The sequence below is a fragment of the Phragmites australis genome, chromosome 4 (genome assembly GCF_958298935.1).
Source record: "Phragmites australis chromosome 4, lpPhrAust1.1, whole genome shotgun sequence".
Lineage (NCBI taxonomy): Eukaryota > Viridiplantae > Streptophyta > Magnoliopsida > Poales > Poaceae > Phragmites > Phragmites australis.
The window spans coordinates 34,145,048-34,156,257 of NC_084924.1; the positions used below are offsets into that span (position 1 = coordinate 34,145,048).

The following is an 11,210-nucleotide window of genomic DNA, read 5'->3' on the forward strand; positions in this document are numbered from 1 at the left end:
TCCTTGCCCAGGTAAAGTTGCCTCAAGTTCAATTTTTGATAACTTGGGCATGAAGTCTAGTTATCCGGAATATCCGACAATTACCATTGCCTTACCTAGAGTGCTTTGGTGCAGTACAATTTTTTCCCGAAAGGTTGGCAAGAGCATTTTTTTAAAGAAGAAGATAATTAATCTAGTTTATAAGAGAAATCATATCAAAAACCTCATAACTGCACGGTTAAACAGAACCGGCAGACAACCCCGAAACAACAATACGATCTCGAAGCAGAACGACGCCTACACTAAAGCAAACTTGACAACAGATAACTCCAACCCAACTTAACTCGCACGCTAACCGACTCAACAATTTTCTCTCTCACAAACTCAGTTGGTGAAGCCCTGCCCCCATGCCGCCACCACTTGATCGACGGAGTCCTACTCCCACACCGCCACAACACGACTCAGTCGGCCGAGTCCTGCTGCCATGCCACACCTTTCTATCACCACAAGTCAGCAGCACGTCGCTTCGGAGGAGCACACATTGAAATAAGTCGTTGTCGCAAAGTGCCAAATCAGAATGGAGAGCCGCCGAGAAACGAGGATATAAGAGTAAACCTACAAAAGAAACAAGCGGTTTACACTGAACCTAACGAGGCCGCCACAAAGCAGACAACCACTGATGCACGAGAGACTGGACCTCTAGAGCGACGTCTCTAAGGAGGATGCAACGTTAGGTCGCGCTGTCGCCCGTCCGGTTGCTTGGACAAGATTTTCACCCGAAAGCTTCAGAGAAAGGGAGTGAGAAGATGCCTTAACAACACCTCCAAGAAGTAGAACGACGTCGTAAGTAGTCATTGATGCCGATTAAAAGACCAGACAACCAGCGGCTCCCACCCTTGCCCTCGTGCAGTACAATTTTCGACCTATAGGAATTCCTTCCTGATGATTTGTTCTGCAGTCCAGTTAATTTTGCCGTGATTCCGTTCCTTTTGTTCTGGCTATGTTGCGAGTTGCAAATATGGAAGATGTGAAACCTTGAGTTTCAGAAATCATCGGCATGGCAAATCAAACATAACCAATTGCATTCAGATATTTAGGGCCTTTTCAAAAAGAATTTTTGACTAGTGTTCTTTCAAAAGTAACTAGTAGGAGTGGTCCAAACCAGTACTGTCGTTCTTTACAGCTTGCTATTTGCATGGTTTTTTCTCGCTCGTTGACCGTTTTCTGGATCAACCAGTCTTCTCCGAAGTTGTTCAGGGGAATCCCTGTACTTACAGGTTACTAGTCCCTTTGTTCCATGCATGAAGATAAGAAAATGGTCCTCCTGATATGATATCTGTACTTTCATCCCTGTTCAAATGAGGCATGCTGGTGCATTTCTGTCTCTCCAAATCGCTCTATGATTCCATGAACATTGGCTGGGACTTGTGTTCAATAATGGCCGGTCATCAGAAGCATAAACTGGAGCTACTATGCATTAGAACATGGAATAAACTCTTTCTGGCCATAGCTTTATCTTTTGCGCTGAATCCAATAAAAAGTGACCCGGGGAGGGGGGGGGGGGACTTCATCTTTGCGCAGGGATTACATTCAGTTGTTACTTGTTAAGTGCTTGGAATCGTATGCTTGCTCTTTCTCTGTATGCTCTCTTGACAATTATCGTTTGCGCAGGCAGGCACGCGATCCCGCAAGGAAGGAATATGGAAAAGCGATATTGACAAAGCTTGGGGGAGGAATCCTGCGCTTTTCTCGGGTAAAGATGAGAAGGAATATATCGCCTATGTCGACCTCTTGTGCTTGATTCTTTCGTTCCGTGACTTCCTTGTGTTCCGCAAGCGCGATCAGGATGAACACGTTTGAACCGTGGCCCAGGTAGATTATTGTTACTGCAAGTGTGCTTGCTCAGTTCTTATTGCTTGCTACATATAGTTGTGTACTCATCCAGTCATCTCAGGTTATAGGGGAAACGAGAACAGGTTTAACGACTGCATCAAAATGATGATAATTGATAAGTATAGACTAGCTCCTTCTAGCTCTCTCGTTTGATGTAATGGTCATATCTAACCTATCCCCTGTGGAGATGTTTGTTTCTGTACTCGTCAAAAAGAAATATATTTTTGTTTCTGTGCGTGTAAATTCGACGAAGCAGATTGGTGTTCCACTCCCAGAAGTTTTGGATCATGTTATGTTCCTGGATAGGTTGTGACTTGTAGTAGTTTTTTTTTTTTTTTTTTTTGAGAGTTGGGAGGCTGGGATTATCCAGCGATGGGCTGGGCCGGGTGGTGTAATTAAACATTTCTCAACTAGGGGGCTTTGAACAGGCCAGACGAGACATACTTAGCTGCTGGTCCTAGGACTAGGGGCCCAGCAGCATGGCACCTCACAACGGCCCAGCCGAGCAACTGAAACCACCGGCCGCCTCTTTGTTGTGGTCCACGGCCGGTACCACGTCGGGCAGTTGGATCGGTTCCTTTGATCCCTTTCCCTCTGCGCTCATGTCGTGCAAACTCCCAACAAAAAGGCAGCCGTGAGCGCCAGCCCCGTGCAAGTGCAAGGGCAAATGTGCAAGGCGACCTGTGGACTTGCTGGATCACGCACCGCGTTCCTGTTCTTGCGTTGAATGAACAGTGGCTGCGCTGCCAAAGAGCCAGCGCTAGGATCCATCCCACCAGACCTGGCATCCTAGACCCGTTTAGACATAGTCTGATTGGCTCAGCTAAGGTCATGTTTGTTTCCACTTAATATTATAATAAGCTAGTTTATTTGTATAAAGTGGAAACAAATAAATAGATTATTTATTCAGATTATTATAAGTTGAAGTCCAGATTATAATAATCTCATAAGCTGTGGAGGAGAAGCTTATTTCAGCTTATTTCGACTTTTTACTATACTACTCATTGAATTTAGAGAAAATTACCCACCAATACCACTCCTTCCACCCTACACCTGAATCTCTCGCTCCCTATTGAGGGTATTGCAAACTTTTGTCAACAATCCAGACTCTAATAATCCAAGTTGCCAAACAGCTCACAGCTTATTTTCCTCCAGCTTATCATAATCCAACTTATTATAATCCACTATCTATAAGCTGCTTATTATAATTTTAAATGGAAACAAACAGGACCTAACTAACTAGGTCAGGTCGGACTGACCCACATGTCGAAGGTGTAGCTCACCGTATGATCTGTGAAGCACCGTGACGTGCTAGACCGGGCCAAGCACCGCGGCGGCGCGGGGTTGCGCGGCGGCGCAGCGGCAGTGCGATGGCGTGGCGGCAACGTGTCATTGGCGAGGCGACCAGGGCGGGGCTGAGCGATGGTGCAGTGGCAACACGGAGGCCAAGGTCCGGCGGGCAGGGCAACAGCGTATGCCGCCACAGTATGCCACGGCCACAGTATGCCACGGCCGAGGCACGGCCCAGCGAGACATGCCGTGCCAGTTCGGCTTGACTATCTCTCAGGCCTCGGGCTGGCCTTTTGCTTCTGCAGGCGGCTGCACTGCACGGCTGGAGACAAGACACAAGGCATTGCAGCACGCGGTGACGCACGCCTTTCCATGTCACCATGCAGCAACAGCTTCTGTTCGACCTCCACGCTCCACCTATTTTCCAAGCCCGCAGCGAGCATCACCATCTTCGCAATTTCCCTGGCGAAAGAAGAAAATGTAGCACCTTCGAAATGAGTACTAGTATGCCTTTGGAACATGACAACCGGTCGCCGTCAAAAGAGGGATTCTCGAATGTAGTCCGTACGTATATATCAAACAAACAGAGGCGTACTAGTACATCACAGGTATTCTAACTTTGGGTCATATGGTGCAGTGATAAAAGCCATACTAAAATACTGTGTACTATGGCCCAAAGTATTGCAGCGGGAAACCCCATGTCGAGCCGAGGCCATGACTGGACCCAGAAGACGGCCACTGCAACCTTCTAGGGTAACGAAATGCGTCGCAGTGTGTAGTTTGTACCCGAGCACTAGTGTCTAGCCGGCGGTGGCAGAGAAGAACCACAGAGACACCCTCTCACAGATTCCTTCCGATGCCGGCCCTCTATCAGCACAGGGTCTCTCGAATGGCCCGACCAAACCAAAGTGGCCCGGCCCCTCCATGATCCTCTTCCCAGTAGCAACTCCTTCCATGATCTTTTACTACTATATTAAAAAGTAGAAGAGCTCGAAGAGCTAGAGTACATAACTAAAAGAAAGCCTTCTGATCTGAAAAGCTACTATGATAATTCTAGTAGTACCGTTCTGGAAGTTCTGCCGCAAGTATCCCCTCCAATCCCTTTGCGTTTATGTAGCAACCAGAGATATACACGGTTGAGTTTGAATCCTTAGCTAACTACAACGGCCGATCGTTGTCAGGCAAGCTACAGGATTCAAAGCTCACGCTATCTTCTATCTGCAAGCTAGCGCTATTCAAAACTGAATCGATCACAGATGGTGGTTACGGGATTTGTACCGGAGATTGCGAAATTTCTACGTATATAACTCGTATGTTTCCAATGGGGCCAGAGACTTTGAATAGAGTTCCAGATGATTATAGTATATACTTAGGCCATGTTTTATTCTGATTATAGATCTAACCAAAAAATAAAATTAATATCTAAAAATTGATTCTCATACTCGATCATCTACATTGCACTATAAAGGCTCTGTTTGTTTCAGCTGTAGATTGTGAAAAGCAGCTTATAGATTGTGGATCGTAAGAAACTGGATTGTAAAATCTGGATTGTAAAAAGCTGGATTGTGGATTATTAGAATCTGGTGGAAGGCAGATTGCTGGATTGTTACAATCTGTGTGTTGGATTGTAACAATCCAGCTTTTTCAACCAACTGTTTGTTTCAGCTTTTGGATTGTGATCAGAATCCAGTTTTTACAATCCAGCCGTTTGTTTCAGCTTTTGGATTTTGATCATAATCCAGCTTTTATAATCTGAAACAAACAAGGCCAAAATCTCACAATTTAATGAGAAATAGCTTCTATAAATTGTACATATTAACCTGAATTTTCATGATCTGATACTAAAACAAACATAATCTTAAATTGGTAACTAAGAAGTATAGAGCCGTTGGATTAGAAAAACAAATCTACTGTCCAATAAATACAATATTTATTTTGCACATACAACTTTTTCTTCGTGCTCAGGAAAGGGAAGGAAACCAAACCCTTTCTTCAAGAAAAAACCGAACGAAAATCAGTTTTGATCTTTCATGGAATTAAATTGTGAATACTTTGGTGGGGTAAATGCGAGCATGTTTGCATTGCTCTACCGGGTTTAACCTAGCCGAATTGCCGAGAGTCCACGACGAGCACGGCGCACCGCCCCCGCCCGGACCACCCTTTATATATTCGCTTCCCCTCCGATAAACCGGCTCGCCTCTCCCCGCCGCGCCGCCTGATCAATCGCACGCATCCATCCAATCGCCCTAGGCGGCTCTCCCTACCTCAATCTCGGCAATGGCGGGCGTCGAGTGCGGCGTCGGGGGGCCGGTGGAGATATGGCGGCGGCGGCCCAAGACCAAGATCGTCTGCACCCTCGGCCCGGCCTCGCGGTCCGTGGAGATGTGCGCGCGGCTGCTGCGCGCCGGCATGTGCGTCGCGCGGTTCAACTTCTCGCACGGCTCGCACGAGTACCACCAGGAGACCCTCGACAACCTCCGTAAGGCCATGGACATCACCGGCGTCCTCTGCGCCGTCATGCTCGACACCAAGGTCCGCTAACTCGCCTCTTCCCCGTCCCTGCCTCGCGCGCCCTCGTTTATCTCGTCCACGTTTGCACTGTTTAGGTTTCCGTTGTAGGCGCTTGATCCGATCTTTGTGTTGGTTGATTTGCGATTCTGTTGTGTTTCTTGTGTGAACGAGTTGAGAACTTGAGATGAACGGTAAAGGTTGCAAGTTTGCTTCTTGTTGGTAATGCCCACCCCCCATAAAGTAGGATTTTAGATGTTTAGGTCTGGCCGATGTCATGTGCTGTGTTCTTTCTTTATTGTTTGACTTGTGCCTTGTCCAGATTGGTTGATACAAGGACAGGATTGCGGCTTCTGTTGTGCACGTATTAGTAACACGTTTGTTGGGGGCAACAAGGGACAAGGACATTAATTCTTTTCATGTGTTGATGTTTGTGGCCTGGCGCATTGGAATTTGCACGGCAGACTCCTAAGGCACAATACTGATGTGTGCAACTATTATCCACGTGCTTGTCAAGGTAGTCATAGCAGGAAGGTCTATGAAATTAGGAATTTCATGTTAAATTTTTGGTATTTTAGTTGATAGCTCTTAGGTACCTACTGGTCCTTCCTTGGCAGGTTCTGTCGTATGGTCTACTGGATTGTTATGGATTGCTGTCGAAGTCGTTAGCTATGTGAAACTAATTTCTTGATTGAGTCGCTTTCGTGGTAGATTTATAATATGATGCATGTCGACAAATCTCTACTCTGGTTTTGAAAACCATCCAAATTCCTTACTTACATGTTAAGTTTGTTCACCCATAGACTGCAGCTTTCAATAAATTGATTACTTGTAGTTGGTATTAGTTTGGAAACTGGCTCTTCGGATATACAAAGGGCCGGATGTTCAGATATTGGTTTATTACTCCTGGGCCTTATTAATAGAGTTCCTTATATTCTCTTAAAATAGGCAATACAGGAAGGGGAATAAACATCACGTAAAATCAGTGCTAATGTGGTCCTAATTTTTGTAACCACGGTCCATCAAGAAGGATGAATGCATTCATTTTTATCTGATGATTTCAGGAATATATTGTTCTGGGTGACATAATACACAATTGTTACCAACTTGTATTCAATTAGATGGTAGATGGTTTCACTGCCAGCCAGCCAGGGCCATGAAAATGAACTTACATACTATTTAAGCTGCATTATCTGTACTGCAACTTAGACATTTAGTTGATGTTATTCTGAATTTATGATGTTTCTAAGGCTGATATCTTGTATCTGCAATGCTTTGTTTGGTCACAAGTAACCTAAATTGTTAGATGCTATATCATCAGTCTGCCTACTTTATTACTGATATGATCTTTTAATGTTGTTTGTTTTGAGGGTACTCAAAATTGTAATATTATAAAAAATTCTTTGCCTGGAATTTCGGTGCTTGGCTGAATATACTGCTAGGTAGTCTTTGGTAGATACCTGCATTTGATTAAATGCACAACATGGCAGATGTCATCGATGTATATTACACTTTTTGTTGCATCTGATTTACTGGACTGATGCAATGCATTAGTTTTCATGACTATTAGAGGTGGATTTGTTATGTGTGTAGCTTGCAATGGATTAACGTTTGCTACATACTGTTTGTCACCAATTTGTGGTCAATGCTAAGAACCTGTTTCATGCATTTATACCTAACAAACTATTTGATTCTTATGGAGATGTAAAAAATGAAGAATGCATCAACTGTGCGAACTTATTTGTTTTTTAAACCTTGTAATTTACCCTGTTTGTACAGGGACCAGAGATTCGTACAGGCTTTTTGAAAGATGGAAAGCCTGTAAAGCTGACACAGGGGAAAGAGATTACCATCACCACAAATTATTCCATAAAGGGTGACGAGAACATGATTTCCATGAGCTACCAAAAGATGGCTGTAGACCTGAAGCCTGGTAGCACTATACTATGCGCTGATGGCACCATCACACTCACGGTGCTTTCTTGTGATCCTGGGCAAGGCCTGGTTCGTTGCTGTTGCGAGAACTCTGCTCTTCTTGGGGAGAGAAAAAATGTCAATCTTCCTGGGGTCATTGTGGATCTCCCAACATTAACAGAAAAGGACAAAGTGGATATCCTGCAGTGGGGTATCCCAAACAAGATTGACATGATCGCACTATCCTTCGTACGCAAAGGATCAGATCTTCATATGGTTCGAAGTGTACTTGGAGAACATGCCAAGTCAATCCTACTTATGTCCAAGGTATGCCTACCTCTTCCATGAACTTGCATTTTTTTTTATGTTGTGGTTTGCTTTCTTATGCTATTGATTTCTTATGTGCAGGTCGAGAATCAAGAAGGTGTTTCTAATTTTGATGAGATTCTTGCAAACTCAGATGCTTTCATGGTTGCCAGAGGTGATTTGGGAATGGAGATACCTATTGAGAAGATATTCTATGCTCAAAAGGTGATGATCTTCAAATGCAATGTTCAAGGAAAGCCTGTTGTTACTGCAACCCAGATGCTGGAGTCTATGATTAAATCTCCTCGCCCTACAAGAGCAGAAGCAACGGATGTTGCAAATGCTGTCCTGGATGGCACAGATTGTGTGATGCTCAGTGGTGAGACTGCAGCTGGGGCATATCCGGAGCTAGCCGTGCAGACGATGTCTAGGATTTGCTTACAAGCAGAGTCACAGACAGACTATGAAGCTGTTTTCAAGTTAATTACTAATGCCGCCCCAATTCCTATGAGTCCATTGGAGAGTTTGGCATCATCAGCAGTTCGAACTGCTAATATCTCCAAAGCATCACTCATCTTGGTCCTCACAAGGGGAGGTACAACCGCAAGGCTCGTGGCGAAGTACAGGCCAGCCATGCCGGTGCTATCTGCTGTGGTCCCAGAAATGAAGACGGATGATAATTTCAATTGGACTTGCAGCGATGAGCGTCCTGCTAGGCACAGCATGATTGTTAGGGGCCTGATCCCGATGTTGAGCGCTGCTACCGCAAAGGCATCTGATACCGAGTCCACTGAGGAAGTCATCAGCTTTGCCATAGATCATGCAAAGAAGCTCAGCATCTGCAAATCAGGAGATTCGGTTGTTGCGCTGCATCGTATCGGTGCAGCATCTATCATCAAGATCATGACGGTCAATTAGTGTCGGTGACGTGGGTGTTCGTGGGGGCAAATTTTGTTAGGCTGTGATTGTACCCTTGCTATCATTTTAGGAAAGAAATGATGCTGCCTTTTGCTAATTGGTGACTGTTCCACGCGTTTGCTTTTCATACATTCAAAACTCTATATAATACATTAATATATATGCTTATGTGCTCAGTGTCTCGTTGATTTGGTTGTTTTAATTTGCACCTATCCAGTGTGGTTTGATTTGGCTCTTTATGTTGCGCCGAGGCAGTGCCCTGTTCAGTTAACAACTCGACCTCCCTTTACAACATCCTGGTTTTAACTTTGTTATGGATCATAAGCCCAGCTGTTGAATGAAATACGAGAATCTTGAATCCTTGAACAATTTCAGCAACTTTGCATCATGAACATTTCAACATCCTGCGACGGTCGCCTTTTCTTCGAAAAGGCTGTTTAGGCGTAGAGAATTGCCACTTTGAGCAACTGAATGCTGCATGCCATTCGGGAAAGCAAAAATAAAGAAAAGACCAACTAGTGGTTGATGGAGACGTCTAACTCCAGTGCCAGTTACTGACGAACCTTCCAAAGCATACAATAACAAACCAGCATGGAAGAGACACACTAAACCATCCAAAGCCATGCTATCTTAAGTAGATACATGTCTCGTTGCACATTTCGCCAAATCACAAGCCGTGTGGACCATAAAAGATTATGGGCACATGAAACTTGCAATTATTCGAAAATTCGAGCAGAAATCATAGGGTCTTCTTGCATTCATGATTCATCCCCTGACAACGTACAAAAATGCAGCACAGCAACAGAAGACTGATTCAACTTTCACCTAAACTGGGGCAAAACTACAATTCAATAACAACGCAGCTTTACAATGGCCAAAACCCCTAACAAATCCCAAAAGAAACGGCCAAAATCTAAAAATAGACAACATACGTACCGTATATACAAAAATAGATAACACGTTGCTGTATTTACAAATTTAATATGTGTATTCGGTACCTTATTTACCGAAAATGTGATTTCAGCACTTCAGGTGCTGAATACGATACTGTTGCACCTTATTCGTCACATGAGGTACCAAAAATAGTTGTATTCGGCACACCCGGTGGTTCCATACCTCTCCGGCATGTAGGCTAGGCCTTAAAGATGCTGGAGGGTCCATACCTCGTCAGCACTGAGGCTATGCCTTCAAGATACTCGCGGGTCCATACCTCTCCAACAAGTAGGCTAGGCTTTAAAGATACAAAAGGGTCCATACCACGCTAGCACGGAGGCTATGCCTTCAAGATGTTGATGGGTCCATACCTCTCTGGCACGTAGGCTAGGCCTTAAAGATATCAGAGGGTCCATACCTCGTCGGCACAGAGGCTATATGCCTTCAAGATGTCAGCAGTTTTCCTTAAGACATCTTCGTTTGTGGAGGTTTTAAAGACATCTCCTTGTGTGGAGGTTTTTAAGACATCTCCACATGCGGAGGTTTTTAAGACATCTCTATTTGCAGAGGTTTTTAAGTTATCTTTGTGTGCGGAGGTTTTTATGACATCTTTGTTTGCGAAGATTTTTAAGTCGTCTCCTTGTGTGGAGGTTTTTAAGACATCTCCGTTTGCGGAGGTTTTTGAGATATCTCCGTTTGCGGAGGTTTTTAAGGCATATCTACGTGCAGGGTTTTTAAGACATCTCCGTTTGTGGAGATTTTTAAGACATCTCCGCATGCGATGGTTTTTGAGACATCTCCGCGTGCGGAGGTTTTTTAAGTCATCTCCGTTTGCGAAGGTTTTTAAGACATCTCTGTTTACGGAGGTTTTTGAGGATATCTCTGCGTGCGGAGGTTTTTTTGAGGCATCTCCATGCGTGAAGGTTTTTATGTCTACGCACCATTTGAGCAAAGAAATAACTTAAGCTATGTTTGGTACCTTACTGTTACCAGTGAATAGCTAGTTGTACTACAAGTTATGGCTAGGTCGGATGGCTATTTTTAGCATATGCCAAACTAAGGTATAACTTTAAGTTTTGATATTTACTATTGTCTGCGACTAGCTAATTGAAGCATAAGTTATAATTAAGTCGGACAGCTATTCTTAGCACATGCCAAAGGCCCTTAGCATGTCATGTAAAGGTCAAAAGTAAACTGCAAGGCTGATATTAATATGGTAGCGGTGAGGCATACCTGGTGGTTGGTGGGATCTTAGTCACACTAACTCAGACACGCGCGGCTAGAGGCCTACTAGGCCAGAGGCGAAGCCTGCGAAGTCGGAGGGGCACGCGTGCGCCCGGAGGCTGGGTCTCGGCCACTCCTTGCTTCAAGGCCCATGGAATGTCCTGCTGTTCGGAGGCATGGTCCGGAGCCATGGTGGCCTATGGTCAGCGACAAGCCGACATATAGCGGAGGCCTGGTTCGGTGCC

The 11,210-nt window shown here is 44.7% G+C and overlaps 1 protein-coding gene across 1 annotated transcript; it reads left to right on the forward strand.

Moving 5' to 3' along the window:
* Positions 1 to 5,256: 5,256 nt before the first annotated feature.
* On the forward strand, positions 5,257 to 8,929 carry LOC133916193 (pyruvate kinase, cytosolic isozyme-like). Its single transcript, XM_062359754.1, has 3 exons — positions 5,257 to 5,694; positions 7,450 to 7,911; positions 7,993 to 8,929. Exons 1-3 carry the CDS (start codon positions 5,440 to 5,442, stop codon positions 8,806 to 8,808), a joined length of 1,533 nt encoding a protein of 510 aa, XP_062215738.1. The 5' UTR covers positions 5,257 to 5,439; the 3' UTR covers positions 8,809 to 8,929.
* Positions 8,930 to 11,210: the final 2,281 nt, after the last annotated feature.